This window comes from Oratosquilla oratoria, chromosome 1, assembly GCF_046742065.1.
Source record: "Oratosquilla oratoria isolate Oo_2021 chromosome 1, ASM4674206v1, whole genome shotgun sequence".
Lineage (NCBI taxonomy): Eukaryota > Metazoa > Arthropoda > Malacostraca > Stomatopoda > Squillidae > Oratosquilla > Oratosquilla oratoria.
In genome coordinates this window covers 81,620,410-81,639,777 of record NC_134777.1, presented here as the reverse complement: position 1 = coordinate 81,639,777, position 19,368 = coordinate 81,620,410, and the positions used below count along the sequence as shown (strand labels likewise).

At 38.7% G+C, this 19,368-nt stretch overlaps 1 protein-coding gene across 1 annotated transcript in view; it reads left to right on the top strand.

Annotated features, from left to right (window-relative positions):
- Positions 1-19,368, top strand: part of LOC143028784 (NACHT and WD repeat domain-containing protein 2) — a 134,147-nt gene that overhangs the window by 59,317 nt on the left and 55,462 nt on the right. The window contains exons 8-11 of the mRNA XM_076191157.1: positions 2,298-2,542; positions 3,357-3,503; positions 8,713-8,818; positions 12,152-12,324. Coding sequence (XP_076047272.1) covers positions 2,298-2,542; positions 3,357-3,503; positions 8,713-8,818; positions 12,152-12,324 — 671 coding nt within the window. The remainder of the gene's footprint in view (positions 1-2,297; positions 2,543-3,356; positions 3,504-8,712; positions 8,819-12,151; positions 12,325-19,368) is intronic.

The following is a 19,368-nucleotide window of genomic DNA, read 5'->3' as shown; positions in this document are numbered from 1 at the left end:
CTTAGCCAGGCAGGGAGGCGATTCAACGTCGGCCCAAGAGAAAATATTGCTTGCTGCAACTGACAGAGCTTTGCTTTGCCAGGGGTTTTTCACTTCTCACTGCGTGGTAGTGAGATGAATTCTTGGACGGCGTTTACCGTCTCCACAATGCCATTTGACTTCCACATGGGTGTAGGAGCTCCTATGCAACTTTATGTCGTGTGTTAGGATGCTATCCTATTTCTCTAAGTGCTTGTCCGTGTATATAGGGACTAGAGCAGGGGTCTGTCTGCTCGCCTAATAGTACTGTTCTCCCCCGCGCGTGCATTGCTCCTTCGCTCCTTAGCAGGTATAGCAAGTGAACGGCACTCCCTCATCGTCAGGCGACTCCAAAATTATCCCTTGGAGACTTCCGCCTCCTCCAGAAACTTTGCTGCTCCAAGGAAGGTGGAAACATTCAATTTCTCTCTCTCTCTCTCTCTCCAGATCTTAGATTTGTTGGAAGAGGGTGTCGATTTCTCGCTCACCAAGTCAGGCAATCAAGACACCACAGGCAGATGGGTTGTTCTGCTCCCCAAAGCAGCCCATCAGCCATCCTGTACTACAGCTCGGCAACCTGACCATCATAAAGACCCGAGCAAAACGGACTTTTTGATTGACTCATTGGTCTCGCTAATGATTCACTATGTTACTTCTCCTGTCTATGTTCAGATTTGTAGCTGTGTAGCGAAACGTCATCTGTTTTTTTAAGTACATTTAGATATTTAACTATGTTTGTTCCATGTCCTTTGGTAACCTTATCGTTAGCCTTCAAGAGGGGAAAACATTTGTTATTATTATCATTAGTATTATCATTATCAATGTTCATATACTCCTCCATTCAATAAGTAATGGGAAAATATCAGGAGAGACATTTAATATGATTTGATCAAAATACTACTTCATGGTGAAGTACACATACACATATTCTATAAAATGACTAACTGGTAACTTCCTATATTTGTAGGTCTGAGTTCAGCTGTGAACGTGGTGGAACCAGTCTGATTCGGTTTGCCGATCTGTGAACACTTGTCAAGATGCAGGGAAACATGGAGCAACGTTACGCCATCAAATTTTGTATTTAACTTAAGAAAACCAAACAAGAAGCTTATAGAATGTTAAAGGAGGCCTATGGGGATGAACAGATGAGCCAAGCAAATTTCTATCGGTGGTATAACAGATTTTCTAAAGGAAATGAACAGGTTGAGGATGAACCCAGATCTGGAGCACCGAAAAATACACGCAAGGAGGAAAACATTGAGGAAGTGCAAAGGTTAGTGATGCAAGACCGTCGAATATCTGTGAGGATGATATCTGAAGCTGTTGGTATTAGTATTTGCACAGTAGAGACAGTTCTGACCGAAGATCTGAAGCTCCACAAAGTCTGTGCCATGTCCATGCCAAAGATCCTCTCTGACGACCAGAGGCAGTTTCGTGTGGAATGTGCACTGGCATTGTCGAAATGACAGAGGCTGATTCAGGTTTCCTGAATAAGGTAGTGACTTGTGACGAGAGTTGGGTGTTCACCTACGACCCTGAGAGGAAACGTCAGAGTGCTCAATAGAAGCACGGGACCTCCCCCAGACCCTAAAAGGCAATGGTGAGCAGGTCGCAAGAGAAGGCCATGGTCATTCCTTTCTTTGACTCCCAGGGGCTCATTCACGTTGAATGGGTTCCTCAGGGTCAAACCGTCAATAAGGAATATTACCTTACTGTTCTGAAAAGGTTAAGGGAGAAGATGAGGAAGAAGAGGCCTCAGCAATGGAGGAGCGGTCAGTGGTGGTTCCACCAGGACAATGCTCCATGTCACAAGTCAACGCTGGTGACCACCTGGATGGCCGACAGGGGAATGAAAGTGGCACAACACCCACCCTACAGCCCTGACCTAGTCCCTTGCGACTTCTTCCTGTTCCCACGCATGAAAGACAGCCTCAGGGGAACCAGATTCCAGTCAATAGAGGAGCTGAAAGAGGCATCGGAAAGTTACCAGAAAGGACTACTGAAAAAGGACTTTGAGGAGGTCTTCCAGGATTGGGAGAGACGCATGCAAAAGTGTGTAGATGCGAGAGGCAATTATTTTGAAGGAGACAAAGTTTTGTAAGCTTATGAAAATAAATTATGTCTCTCCTGACATTTTCTCATTACTTATTGAATGGAGGAGTATTACCATAATGACAGTCGTTAATAACATCATCATTGTCACTAGATTATTGTTGTTTTGATTATTGGTAATTATATTGGTACTATCAACTATACTAATATATTTTTCTTTAAATCAGCACGGGAGAATTCTGGTTTTCCACGCTCTAGCTTACATCACAGCCAGCAAGAGCGGGTTATCGGAGTCCGAACTCGAAGATCTGATCTCTCTGGACGACAAGGTACTGGATGACGTGTACCAATACCACATGCCCCCAGTCAGGAGAATCCCCCCCCTCCTGTGGACGCGTATACGAAACGATCTCCCAAGTTATTTATCGGACAGTGAGGCTGATGGCGTTTCGGTCATCAACTGGTATCACAGGTGTGTATGTGTGTGTTTGCTAATTGTGCTGTTATATCAATGAATGTGTCGCTGTATCTTAGGATTGCTTCCCTTTCCGACACAGCTGCTATTCCAAGCTGCACAAAATCCCCTGTTACCAAAAATAAGTAGATTAATGAATAAAAAGCTAAAATGGATAGCTAAATGAATATAAATGAATAAATAGATAAATAGGTCATTAGAATAAACAAATAAATACAGTATATAGATAAATTAATCAAGAAATGAATATATGAATAAATAATTAAACAAAGAATCCAACAATTATTTAAATTATCGAATGAATAGATAGGTAAATAATTATGATGAATAAATTAATAGATAAATAAGCAAACAAATAAATGAATAAATACATAAACGAATAGATGAATCAATACATAAATGAATAGATGAATTATAATGAATTATATAATGAATAAATGAATTATAAACATATGAATAAATGAATATATAAATGAATAATACATGAATAAGTAAATCTATAGAGAAATAAAAAAGCAAATAAGTAATAATTAAATAGAAGATAAGTAAGTAAGAATGAATGGATAGAAAAAAATGGTAGATGCCAAATTTGGAATTATATGAATAGAATGTCATAATGACAATTTAGTCGAGAAAGTTCTTTAGTTTTTCATGGCCGAGAAGGTAAACCAATCTAAACAAAATCCACTGGCGTTAAAAAGAATAATAAATAAATAAATAAAAGTGCAAGAATGAACACAATATGACTTAAACGATGAAGAGCATTTCTTCCGTCATGTTTACCAAATACTATATTTTTTCCACGAACCAGACAGTTCAAAGAAGCCGCCAAGAAGCGTTATTTCACCAATATGAACATGAGTATGTATTTCCACTCGATGATTGCCGACTACTTCTTGGGTATTTGGGGCGGAGGCAACCCCAAGCCATTCAAGTACACCGAAATCCAGAGGCACAGGTGAGTGCGGGCGGGTGTGTGTGATGGCTGTCATGTCAGGGTTGTCCACTATTGCAATATACGTCTCAACCCCTTGAGCGCGATGGCGCAGGGCATTGTTGAGGTTAGTGCTGCATTATATCATTCACTTGGAAAGAGGTACTATGGACTGAATAAGTGTTTGAATGATGTTAGATGGTACACATGGAAGTGACAAATGATTTTAAGCTTTTACACACACACACACACTCACACACACACACACACACACACACACACACACACACACACACACACACACACACACACACACACACACACACACACACACACACACACACACACACACACACACATACATACATACATACATACATGCGAATAAATCACAAAAGCACGTGATTCACAAATTGTGTAATAAAACCACTTGGAAAATAAAATGAAAGGTGACCGAACGTTTTCGTCTGTTTAAGACATTTTCAAAGGTACAGAGTAAGGTAGCAGTGACATTATATATACAAAAGAAGCACATTAGGGGGGAATTAGGACAAGTCCAATAGTGACCTCACTCTCTCAGCACTGCCGGACGTTTGACCCGGCTACTGTCAACAATTTTATATGTTACAAAGTTATCTAATTTATACATTCCCATACTCATATTCATGTTGTTCTCAAATGAAGCTTTTATATAACATGATTCTATGATATTCCTCTCCTCAATGTCCTTACTTAAGACAATTTTCATTGTGTTATCCCAATCAATGCAATGACTAAAATCTCTTAAATGCAAGTGGGTTGTTTTTGCATTTAAGGGATTTTAATCATTGCATTGATTGGGTTAACACAAAGAAAATTGTCTGAAGAAGCACTGTTAAGAGCGAAACATCAGTAATTAAAACTTCAACGATTTTCGGTGTTTATCTCACCACCCAGCCACCCATTTTGTCGTCCATTCTTCAGTATATATATATACATAGAGATACACAGTATATATATATATATATATATATATATATATTTATAAGAAATATATATATGTATATATATATATGTGTATATATATATACATATATATACAGTATATATATATATATATATATATATACATATATATACAGTATGTATATATATATATATATGTATATATATATTCATATATATATACATATATATATATACATATATATATATGTGTGTGTGTGTGTGTGCGTGTGTATGCGTGTGTGTGTGTATGTATATATATATATATAGTGTGTGTGTGTCTGTGTGTATATATATATATATATATATATATATATATATATATATATGTATATATATATATATATATATATATATATGTGTGTGTGTGTGTGTGTGTGTGTGTGTGTGTGTGTGTGTGTGTTTACCTAGTTTACCTAGTTGTATTTACCTAGTTGTATTTTACGGGAAAGGGAGCTATGCTCGTGGTGTCCCGTTTTCATATCTCGTTTTATCTAAACTATTTTTAAATTCATGTATTGTTTTTGCACACATCACTTTCTCATCTAACTTGTTCCAACTGTCTATTACTCTGTGAGGAAAGCTGTTCTTTTTCAGGTCTCTTCTATAGCTGTCTTTTTTTTTATTTTCTTTCCATGTCCTCTTGTATTTCTGTCATCCCATTTTATCAGATTCTCTCTATCAGTAATTTCTATGCCTTTCATGATTCTGTAAATAGCTATCAAATCTCCTCTCTCTTATCTTTGCTGTAGTGTCTGTAGTTCAAGTTTTGCTAGTCTCTCTTCATATGATAGTTTTGAGAGTGTAGGTGCCAATTTTGTAATTGCTCTTTGTATTCTTTCAAGTTTTTTTTATACATTTTTTTGTACTTGGTGACCATATCATTGCTGCATATTCCAATCTTGGTCTTATCAGGGTGATTAGAATTTTCTTCACCATTTCTTCATCCAGGTATGTAAATGCAACTTTGATTGTTCTTATTAAATTATAGGTTTCTCCAAAAATCTTATTTATATGTTTCTCAGGTGACATATTATTCTACTTTTTTTATTCCTTCTTCTCCCAATTTATATGATCCTGTTATTCTGTTTTTACTTTTTCCAAATTCCATTATACTACACTTCTTTGTATTGAACTCCATCTCCCACTTACTACTCCATTCCTGTACTTTATTTAGATCTCTCTGTATTGATTCACAATCTTCTTCCGTGTTCACTTTTTTCAATAGTTTTGCATCATCTGCAAAGAAGCTCATATAGCTTTCAATTCCTTCATCCATATCATTAATATATATAGCAAACATTATTGGGGCCAGAACTGTTCCTTGTGGAACACCGCTCATTACTTCATCCCCTTTTGAGTGTTGGTCTCTTATCACTACTCTCATTTTTCTTTCTTGCAAAAAGTCTTCCATCCAATTTAGCAGTTTACCCTGTATTCCTCCTTCAGTTTCTAATTTCTTAAGCAACTTCTTATGTGGTACTTTGTCAAAAGCTTTTTTTAGGTCTAGAAATGCACAATCAGCCCATCCATCTCTTTCTTGTATTATATCTATTAGCCTTGAATAGAAACATATTAAATTGGTGACGCATAATCGTCCTTGTCTGAATCCAAATTGTCTTGGATTTAGCACGTTGTTTTTTCTAAATATTTTACCCATCTATTTTTGACAATTCTTTCACAAATTTTTGCTATTGTACTTGTTAGAGAGACTGGCCTATAGTTGTTAGGGTCTTCTTTATTTCCCCCTTTATATATAGGTACTATATTTGCTTTTTTTCCAATCTTCTGGAACTTTACCTTCTTTCAAGGAACTGTTTATTATGCTATGTATTATGTCTGCCAGTTCATTCCTGCATTCTTTCAAAATCCAGTTTGCTATTTCATCTGGTCCATGCGATTTTCTGACATCAAGATTACTCAAGTGTTTCAATATTTCATTCTTTGTTACTTCTATTTCTTTCATAGTGTGTATTTATTTACCTAGTTGTATTTACCTAGTTGTATTTTGCGGGAAGGGGAGCTATGCTCGTGATGTCCCGCCTTTGTATCTTGCAGTGTCTAGTTTGTTTTGTGTGTGTATTTACCTAGTTGTATTTACCTAGTTGTATTTTGCGGGAAGGGGAGCTATGCTCGTGTTGTCCCGCCTTTGTATCTTGCAGTGTCTAGTTTGTTTTTAAACTCATGAATGGTTTTTGCGCATACTATTTCATTGTCCAGTTTGTTCCAAGTGTCCAAAACTCTATGAGGAAAACTGTTTTTCTTCAGTTCTCTTCTATAGCTATGTTTTTTTATTTTCTTTCCATGTCCTCTTGTGTTTCTTTTGTCCCAGTTAAGTAAGTTCTCACTATCGAGTACCTCTGTGCCTTTCATGATTCTGTAGATGGTCAATAGGTCACCTCTCTCTCTTCTTTGCTCCAGTGTCGGTAACTCCAGTTTAGCCAATCTCTCTTCGTATGATAGGTTTGCAAGTGCAGGTGCCATTTTTGTAGCTGCTCTTTGGATTCTTTCTATTTTCTTTATATTCTTTTTGGTACTGGGGGACCACAATGTCGCTGCATACTCTAATCTAGGCCTTATCAATGTAACCAATATTTTTTTTCATCATGTCTTCGTCCAAGTATGTAAACGCCACTTTTATTGATCTTAGCAAGTTGTAAGTCTCCCCGACAATTTTGTTAATCTGTATATCATAGGACAAGTCGTTCGTGATAATTACTCCCAAATCTTTTTCGGATCCTACTTTCTTTACTTCTTTGGTTCCAATTGTATATTTTCCTGATATTCTGTTTTTGCTTTTTCCAAACTCCATTATGCTACACTTCTTAGTATTAAAGTCCACTTCCCATTTCTGACTCCAGTTCCATACCCTATTTAGGTCTTCTTGCAGTGCTTCACAGTCCTCATCAGTTTCTATTTTCCTTAGCAGTTTGGCGTCATCGGCAAAGAAGCTCATGTAGCAGTTCACGTCCTCATCCATGTCATTCATATAGATAGCAAACATTATCTGCTTTACTATCCTATTATGAAATTATCTAGTTGTTGCTGTGTGTGTGTCTCTGTTTATATATATAGAAATATATTATATATACATACATATATATATATATATATATATATATATATATATATATATATATATTATCAAAATTGCACTTTATAAAACTGGATTCAATGATGTTCCTTTCTAAAACAGAACAACAAACAAACAAAAATTCAACATTGTCCCAGTCAATACTATGGTTTGAGTCGCTTACATGAACAAAAACCCCACTAGACATTTGGCCCGTCGTTATACTATATCTGTGTTGATTCATCCTAATTATTAGGATGAATAATAAAAATGTTAGGATGAATCACAAAAATATTAGGATGAATCAACACAGATATAGTATAAGGACGGGCCAAATGTCTAGCGGGGTTTTTGTTCATGTAAGGGACACAAACCATAGTATTGACTGGGACAATGTTAAAAAAATCATTTTTTGTAATTCTGTTTTAGAAAGGAACATCATTGAATCCAGTTTTATAAAGAGCAATTTTGATAATGATATCAACTTGAGTTTAGGTTTATTTAAACTAGATAATTTCATAATAGGATAGTAAAGCAGTACCATGGCTCCTGATTGTGCCAGATGTCCTGTGGACGTTTCGGCCACATGGTTATGCTCTTTTGTATTTGCTGTTTTATTGTTTTATTATTACTATGTGTATATGAATGTGTGTGTATGTATATTGTCCGAAGGTTTTATGTGGCTATAACCTTCCCCAGTTTTTTCTTATTACTGTATAAATATTGTGTTCTATTTCTCTTTCTTGTACTCTGAGGATGTCGTAATAGACGAAAACGTTTAGTATTCCGACTTTATTTTCCCTGTGGTTTCTGCAATATACATATATGTACATATATATTAAGATTCTCAGATCCTTTTATTCCTTTGGTTTTGTGATCGTTTTTTCTCCCATTGTATAATTCAAAGACTAACTCTCCTTTCTTTGGCCTATTTCCAAAAATTAATACTTCTTTCTTTTGAATTTAATTTTCCATCGTTGGCTCCAGTCATAAGCCTCATCTAGTTCTCCTTGCCGTTATTTACAAACTGATTAACGAACACAGGAATCATGGTTTGATATCAGATATGAAATACATGAAAAAACAAATAGAATATTATCTAATCTAACCCTATATTATTTTGTAATGGCGTACGAGACTCTTCTGACCTCCTTTAATCCCTCCACCCTTGAACAGGTTCAACCTTAAGACGAAGGACGGTTTGGCCGACCGTAAGGTGCCCCTTCAGCCCCTCGTCTATTACACGAAGGACGGGAAGGTCTCCCGTTACAATTTGAGGAAGGTGAGTTCCCGTCCGTGGTCTCAGGTTTACAGAGGGGTCAGGGAGACGACGCGGAGTGATGGGCGAGGAGAGGCGGGAAGATTGCTGCCTCATTGCGCGGGTAATTACGGAGACAGAAGTAACGGTTGGCTAGTTCGTTCCTCCTCTCCTCTTCCTTTCGTTGCGAAAAGGGCATCGTGATATCAGACTCGGCGTAGCGTCATTTTTGTTGTGACAAGTGATGGGCGTAACTAAGTGCATACATTACCTTAGTATGTAGGGGCCTGTGGGCCTCCTGGTATGAACAGCGTCTCTATCACCTCTCAATCGTGTAATTTTAAAGTCGTCTTTTATTTGTTTCCAACATGTGCTCTTATGAACATCCAAACTAATGTATATAAGGGAAAGGCTACTTAAAGAAAAATACCAGATACTCAATAACGAAAGATATATTTGCTTCATTGTGATATATCATGGGTCACACTAGGGTAATAGTTGCAGTACCCTTCGCCTCAGTAATACAAAGGATTACAAAGGCGGAGCATACCGACAGGAGAACTTTTGATCCATATCTAGGTCGGATGCGAAAAAAAAATCACATTAATAATAAAGACACTGGTAAAGCACAAAGGAGCTAGCTTACTGTGGCTGGTAGATGGATGGTCGACCGCCCAGCAGAAGATCCGTACAAGGAACCACCTGAAGAAAGGAATGGCGGGGTGGGCGTAGGTGGGTCTGAGGTGGGTGGTGGATATGGCATACATAGGGTGTCTATTTTATGAATAGGAGGATGAGGAAGGATCCTGACGTAGGTGTCCTCGGAACAAGAGCAGCAGGAACCTTGCAAATGACACACGAAAGAGTGATCACCCACCGGAGGTTCATGGAGGAATTTCAAGTGTTGCTGAGGGATTCTTTCTTTTTCAATCTGGAGATCCAGCCTCTAATGCCGGTACTTTTATTTTGATCGCTCAAAACTTCAGTGGCACATCCATGGCACCAAGGACTACTGAAGTAGTTTTCAAATGCTGCAGAAAGTAGTTGATAAAATGCTCTGCAAAGGTTGTGTCAGTCTCATGGTTCAGGAAATAGTTAATGGTCATGCGAACAGTTCACACACACACACACACACACACACACACACACACACACACACACACACACACACACACACACACACACACACACACACACACACACACACACACACACACACACACACACACACACACACACACACACACACACACACACACACACACACACACACACACACACACACACACACACACACACACACACACACACACACACACACACACACTCTCTCACACTCGGTGGCGCGGTTGGTAGAGCACTGGACTGGGAAGTACGGTGGTGCTCGCAGTACCCAGTTCGAATCCTGCCCAGGGCCGAAATTATTTCGGTATCGCTGTGCTTCGGGTCGTTACTCTGACTCTCGTGGGGGGGGGGAGTTGGGTGTGTGTGTGTGTGTGAAAGGTCATAGCATTACCCATAGATCGGTCATACGAGCTCTGAGCTCTCTTCCGGGAGGGAAATAGCTGTCGATCACGAGTCCAACACGTGATCCAAAGACCAAGGTGAATACACACACACACACACACACACACACACACACACACACACACACACACACACACACACACACACACACACACACACACACACACACACACACACACACACACACACAGACTCACACACACACACACACACACACACACAGACTCACACACACACACACACACACACACACACACACACACATACACACACACACACACACACACACACACACACACACACACACACACACACACACACACACACACACACACACACACACACACACACACACACACACACACACACACACACACACACACACACACACACACACACACTCTCTCTCTCTGGCGCTGTTGGTAAAGCGCTGGACTGGGAAGTACGGTGGTACTTGCAGTACCCAGTTCGAATCCTGCCCAGGGCCGAAATTATTTCGGTATCGCTGTGCTTCGGGTCGTTACTCTGACTCTCGTGGGGGGGGGAGTTGGGTGTGTGTGTGTGTGTGTGAAAGGTCATAGCATTACCCATAGATCGGTCATACGAGCTCTGAGCTCTCTTCCGGGAGGAAAATAGCTGTCGATCACGAGTCCAACACGTGATCCAAAGACCAAGGTGAATACACACACACACACACACACACACACACACACACACACACACACACACACACACACACACACACACACACACACACACACACACACACACACACACATACACACACACAGACACACACACACACACACACACACACACACACACACACACACACACACACACACACACACACACACACACACACACACACACACACACACAGACTCACACACAAGAGGAAATATGTATGGAAAGAAATTAGAAATACAGAAAAGGAAGATTGATGTATAACAAAACAGACTTTGGAAAACTTAGAAACTTCTTTCAAAAAGCGAATTTGGAAAACTTCTACAATAAAGAGACATAAGTGGAAGGGAAATGGATGATTTTGAAAGAAATCTACAACGAAGGAGTGGATAAATATGTACCAAGACAAAAACAGGAAAAGGTGTATATTAAGTGCTGGTATAAAAGGTGCAGTGAGGCGAAATATAGAAGATATAAAGCTTGGAAAAGATAGAGAAAAAAACCTGGAAAGTGGCAAATATATATCAATCTAAGGAATGAATATGTAAAAGTGTGCAGAGTGGAAAAAAGGACCTATGAGAAAGACACACACACGCGCGCGCACGCACACACACACACACACACACACACACACACACACACACACACACACACACACACACACACACACACACACACACACACACACACACACACACACACACACACACACACACACACACACACACACACACACACACACACACACACACACACACACACACACTCTCACACACACGCACATACATACACACACACGTACATACACACGATCACGGACGCAGGCACGGAAATAAGCGTGAGCGCGCGCCCACATACAGTCATTAGGACCCAGTAGCCTACCAGCAATGGCGCCTCTCCTTAGAAGTGATTAGCATTCCATGACATATAAAACTGTTGTATATTTCAAACGAATTTAACTAAGTAATACCACAATTACATTAAACCTAATCCTATTGACATACACGGAGACGAGTCTTTAACCCAGATTTCCATCCCGAGTGTGCGAACACCCAACGGATGGCCACTGCTTGTCCCACGGGATCTGGAAAGCTCGCCTGACGAAACCAACTCTTTCTTCTTCCTCTATTTTCTTTCCCCCAGTTCGGTGAGTTGCCCTTCCACTTGGTACGTTCTCGACGCTTCGACGATCTCTACGAGCACGTGCTCTTCAACTACCAATGGCTCCACGCCAAACTGTGCTCGTGCCCTCTTCAGGCCGTCCTCTCAGACTTTGAAGACGCCTCGGCCAACATCTCTGACCGCGACACGATGAGGTGCGTCCAAGCGACTGCAGTCGTTCACTTGTTTCCACGGGGTCGGAGGGAGCTGCAGAATGCCTTTTTTTTTTTTTTTTTTTTTAAATATTGTTGTGTTTTCAGAGGGTGAAAGTTAGTATGGGGTCGTATTTAGTACTCTGGAATCGAGAAGATAACAAGGATGTGCTGTCGCCTCGTGTTCACCCTTGGGCTGTGTGACAAAGGAATATGGTCATGGATTCACAAGGATCAAAGAGAACGATATGATGTCACAGCTTCGTAACTACGTTTCAATGAAACTATAGAATTAATACATTTTTATTATATATTTATTTATTTATGTACTTACTTATTATCTATTTGTTTATTCATTCATTTGTATATTAATCAGTTTATTCATATACCTATTTACTTATCAATTTACTTATTTATTCGTTTATCTATTTATTTATCTATTTATATATCTATCTATATTTCTAATGAGTTACTCATTCAATTAATCATTGATTTGTTTATACTTTTGTTTACTTAATTACTCGTTTAATTTTTTATTTATTTATTCATTTGAGTGATGGGCTCATTGATTGCTTGATTGACTGATTGCTTGATTGAATGACATATTTATTGACTGGCTGATTGCTTGCTTGCCTGCTTGAGTGATTTCTGCTAGTGTGTCGTTGTATGGGTGACTGTTCATATACCTATGCTTTTTTTTTTATTCGAGTTGGTTTATGACGACAAAGGTAAGTCACGTGATGCAAGGACGACGACGACGACGATGACCGTGGGTAAGTAAGAGACGAGGGTGGTGGTGGTGGTGGAGGAAGAGGTGGACGCACGTCACCGGCCGATGAGACATAGCCCGGTCGATCAGAGAAATAGCAAGATACTCTTTTGCGCCAGCAAAAAAGCGTCGACTCTCGTCCTTACGTTTGATATTTTCCCCGTCCATTTCAGCGGCGGCGCCAGGAATTTTTAGTTGGGGAGGCTAATAGTAATATGATAATACACATATATTATCCTCATTTCAGAAGGGGAGGGGGTTAATGGTTGGGCTAGCACTGATGGCTGACAAATCTTTAGCCCTGGCAATTAAAAATTCCACTTAATAAACTTATTTCAATGAGTGTTTTAAATTTTCAATTTGCTCATTTCAGTTGGGGAGGCTAATGGGGGGGCTGGCCACTTTAGCCCCCCCAAGCCCCCCCCTGGCGCCGCCACTGGTCCATTTATATTCTTTGCAAATCGACGAACAAAAGTTGACTGGCAAAAGTCGACGGAAAAAACAAAAACAAACGACAGACAAAAGTCGACGGCAATTTGCTCGTGTGAAGCCTACTGTGTGTATATGTGCAGTGATGTGACGTCATTCAAATCTGTGACGTCATTCTGTGTAAACAAGTACACAATAATTTTCTTTTGACAATCTTAAACAACGTTGTTGTCTTCTTTATCCCCTTCTTGTACCTTGTCCTTATAATAAATTATTGAAGCATTTGTTTTAATTCCCTATTCTTTTGTTTTTCACCTTTTATTCTTTAACCTGCTCTCCCTCGGCCTAAAACTATTGTTTTCACCTTCTTTTTTTCTATATTTTTTCTTCTATTTTTCCTACTCTTCCTTTATTTACTTCTTTTATTCTTTATTTTCTATCATTTATATTCTATTTGTTTCACTTCCTCCTTACCCTCCTCCTTCACTTCCGTATATTTCTTCTTCTTTACCTTCTCCTTTGTCTTCTCATCTTCTTCATCTCTCTCCTACTCTTCTTTCTTTTCATTCTTGCTATTTTGATTCTTCTTCTTGCTTAATTGGCTCTCAACTTTTTCGACTGCTGAGCCTCTTCCATCAAGTTTAACTAGTTCTCTCTCTCTCTCACTCTCTCATTCTCTTTCTCTCTCTCTCTCTCTCTCTCTCTCTCTCTCTCTCTCTCTCTCTCTCTCTCTCTCTCTCTCTCTCTCTCTCTCTCTCTCTCTCTCTATATATATATATATATATATATATACATGTGTGTGTGTGTGTGTGTGTGTGTTTGTGTATGTATGTATGTACCTATGGTTAAGTTTTGTTTCCTGAATAACTTTATTTAGCCTAATTTAATCATTTCTGTTTTGATCAGCATTGGCAGTTTGTTCTGTCTTCTTTTTGTCTTGTTTCCCGGTCCAACTGCATGGCTTTGCAGATTGTGACTATCTCTTCAGCATACTTGAGATAAAACCTATACAAGATACACTAAACAGTTTGCATTAAATACTCTTATATTTTTAAATAGCCTAGTCCTCTACACAATATGCCCTAAAATGTAGTACTTTTTCATATATGGATATTTTTATGAAACATTTTGGTGTGTAATTTGGACAACTCACATATATTATGTACTACAATCTTTTGTCTTCTATAATTTCTCTACATTATATTTTTGGTGTGTTATTTAGACTAACCTCAAAAATACTAGAAACTTCTAAACAGTAGATATATCCCACCTCATAAACAAATGTATTGAATAAATAATACCAATTGTGTTTAAATAAAATTTCTTAATAAAATGCACATACAAACTGAATGCATCCATTAAAACAAAATTTTTGTCGTTACCGAATGTTAAATGTATGCTTTTTCTTCAGCGAGGAGACAAAACGTCGGCAAAGGTATGGATTCACACGTGTTAGTATGTTTCCATGAAATTTTCATACTGCTTTTACCTTTTCGTCTATCTACACTTTAAGGTAATATACTAGCTGTTCCCTTTCTTTACTACATTACTGAACTGCATTTTCTACAATGACGTGAAGATTACATGCCTACATATTGCCGCTAGATTTATAGAATCTCATGATTAATTTTTCTATTCATACAATCCTTAACGCCACGTCACACTACGCGTCTTTTGAGTCAGGGTGGCCTGGCGCGGGGGTGAAAGGCATACACCTGTTACCCATCCTGTGTTCAAACAGTGAATCGTTGCCGTGGGTGAATGACGCACACTACTCGTTCATCCCTGGCATTTCTGTCTTTGTACAGGTGATGTTTCATTTGCCACAGGCACATGCTATTCTTGTACAATTCTGTGTAATGAATAACGTCCTCACGACGTCAGTAGAAGTGTGACTTCTGTGACATGATGAATGAGGCAGGACAGCGGCGCGAAAATAGTAACCCGCGCGCCTCAATTTCAGTGTTGCGGGAACCGGCGGGATCAGTTCCGCATGATTTGACGAGTTGTGTGACGGGGCCTTAGAGGCGACAACGGCATAGTTACGTCCGTTGTAAACATATATAGATATTCCATTATATCTTTGTATATATGTAATATACATAGTCTAATCTTACTAGAGTTAATTATTTGGTTATTATTGCTCTTAGAAAATAATAATTATTGAAGCTCTCGATAATAATTGCTCTTAGAAAATAATAATTATTGAAGCTCTCGATAATAAACATTGCACGCAACAACGGCATAGTTACGTCCGTTGCAAACATATAGATATTCCATTATATCATTGTATATATGTATTTGCATAGTCTAATCTTACTAGAATTGATTATTTGGTCATTATTGCTCTTAGAAAAAATTATTATTGAAGCTCTCGATAATAAATATTGCACCCAATTCATTCTTCATTCAAATTCATAGACGACAGCATCAGGCATTCGGACACAGAGATTCCCATTTGTCATCATATATGTCGCTCATGTATGGCCGTCCACATCCGCCGCACAATGATGATAGATTGCATTTGGGCTATTCAGTTGAAGGCTATGGTTACTTGTCCGATGTCCCCAAAAAAGTAAAGTAAATAAACAAATAATAACATGTAGTTACTGCAGTTTGTTAATTTGAACCGGGAGGAAAATAGCTGTCCAGCACATGACCCAAGATCATGGTGAATCACACACACACACACACACACACACACACACACACACACACACACACACACACACACACACACACACACACACACACACACACACACACACACACACACACACACACACACACACACACACGGCTCGGTGGCGGATTGGTAAAGCACTGGCCTCAGAAGCCATAGAACCGGGGTTCGATTCCCCGGTCGGGCGGAGATAAGTTGGATTTGTCTCCTTTCACGTGTAGCCCCTGTTCACCTAGCAGCGAGTAGGTACGGGACGTTAGTCAAGGAGTTGTGACCTTGCTGTCCCGGTGTGTGGTGTGTGAGTGGTCTCAGACCTACCCAGAGATCGGCTAATAAGGAGCTCTGAGCTCACTGCCGTAGGGTGGTGTCTGGCTGTCTCGACAGAGACTGCAGCAGATCCGAGGTGAATACACACACACACACACACGATGGCGCAGTGGTAGAGTTCGCGTCTGCCACTACGGCAGTAAGGGTTCGAATCCCGCCCAGGCCTGAAATTATTTCAGTATCGCTGCGCTGCGAGTCGTTACTCCTACTCATGGGCGGGAAGTTGGGTGTGTGTGTGCGTGTAAGATCACAACATTAACCATAGATCGGTCATATATGAGTTCTTGAGCTCTCATCTGGAAGGGAAATAGCTGTCGATCACGAGTCCAACACGTGATCCAAGACCATGGTGAATTACACACACACACACACACACATACACACACACACACACACACACACACACACACACACACACACACACACACACACACACACATACATAACATGATAAGTTGCTCACGTAAAGAAGAAAAATGCTAACATTGTACCAATATATAAAGGAGGAAACAAGGAGGAACCAACTAACTACAGGCCAGTCTCACTAACAAGCACTATAGCCAAAATTTGTGAGAAAATAATCAAGAATAGATGGGTAAAACACCTGGAAGACAACAATATAATAAACCCAAGACAATTTGGGTTCAGACAAGGAAGATCATGTACCACAAACGTAATATGTTTCTACTCAAGATTAATAGAGAAATTGCAAGAAAGGAATGGATGGGCTGATTGTGCCTTCCTGATCTCAGGATTAAATTAACTAAATGATTGTCTGTCAGAAGAAAAATCAGATATAATGGGAATTGTGGAGACGAAATTAAGGGGTCCACTACCACCAAATAGTGTTGGACAGGATAAAAATAGAAAGGAAAAACAGGGTGGAGGAGTCATTTTTTTACTAAGAAAAACTTAAATGTGACGAAGGTTACAGAGGGAGAAAATAATGTTAAAATGATCATGATAAAAATTGAAAATAGTGACATGAAAAGTAGAAAGCTTGTGGTGACTTATGTGCCCCCCAAAAACGGGTTCTTCGAAAGAGAGCGATTATTCTAAAATGTTAGAAGACACAAGACACTCATTAAATGAGATGTTGAAGGATGGAGGAAACGTAATGCTTATGGGAGATTTTAACTGGAAAGAAATATGTTGGGAAGAGATGATAGTGAAAGGTGGAGAGGACCTTTAGGGAAATACATTACTTAACATGACTAGAATATACAATAACACAATGGGTAAAAAAATACAAGATATAGAAATAATAAATAACTGTCGAGACTAGATCTAATATTTACATCAAAGCTTCAAATTGTGGATAGAATTGAATACAAGACACCGATTGGGAATAGTGACCACATAATACATGAGTTTGAATTAAAAGAGGAAGTATATATGGAAAGAAATGAGAAATACAGAAAAGGAAGATTGATGTATAACAAAACGGACTTTGGAGAACTTAGAAACTTTTTTCAAAAAGCGAATTGGAAAAAATTCTACAATAGACACAAGTGGAAGAAAAATGGATGATTTTGAAAGAAATCTACATTGAAGGAATGGATAAAAATGTACCAAGACAAAAACAGGAAAAGGTGTATATTAAGTGCTGGTATAACAGAAGATACAGTGAGGCGGAATATAGAAGAGATAAAGCTTGGAAAAGATAAAAAAAAAAAAAAAAGGAAAGTGGCAAATATAAATCAATCTAAGGAATGATGTAAAAGTGTGTAGAGAGAAAAAATATGAGAAAGACATAATAGAAAAATGTAAGGACCAAACTAAAAAAACAACAGTAAAATTACGCCAAGTGGACATAGAATACACAGAAGATATAGAAATGGCTGAAATCATGAACAAACATTTCAAGTCTGTGTTCACTAGAGAAAAATATACAATATGGGGATGAAAGAAGTGAAGTGAGATCCCTGCCCGTGAGTGAAATAGTTGTAACAAAAAAAGAAATAGTGGACCAACTAATAAAACTTGATGTCAGGAAATAGCACGGTCCGGATGAAATTGCAAACTGGAGACTAAAAGAATTTATAGATGAACTAATAGACAAAGTATATAAGGTAATAAGGGGCTCACTTAAAGAAGGAAAAATACCGAAAGACTGGAAAAATGTCAATATGGTACCAATATATAAAGGGGGAACAAGGAAGACCCAACCAATTACAGACCGGTCCCCCTTACAAGTACAGTTGCCAAAATTTGTGAGAAAGTTATTAAAAATAGATTAAAAAAACATCTGGAGGAAAACAATACACCAAACCCGAGACAATTCGAATTTAGACAGGGAAGGTCATGTGCCACAAATTTGATCTGTTTCTATTCAAGACTGATAGATATAGCACAAGAAAGGAATGGGTGGGCTGATCTCGCTTTCCCAGATTTACAAAAAGCTTTTGATAAAGTTCCACACAAAAATATTAAGAAAACTGGAAACCGTAAGAGGGATACAAGGAAAAATATAGAAATGGAAGGAGGATTTCTTGCATGAAAGAAAAATTAGAGTGATGCTCAGAGATAAGATTTCTACTTGTGAAAAATTATTAGTGATGTCCCACAGGAATCACTATTGGTTCCGATAATGTTTGCTATTTATATAAATGACATGGATGAGGGTGTAGAAAATTACATGAACTTCTTTTCAGATGACACAAAACTAATGAGAAAAGTAAGTACAGAAATGGACTGTGAGTCGCTACAGAGAGACCTAAACAGGGTTTGGGAATGGAATCAGAAGTGGGAAGTGGACTTCAACATAAAGAAATGTAGCATAATGGAATTTGAAAAAAATAAAAAATAAAAAAGAATATCAGGATACTGTATAAAACCG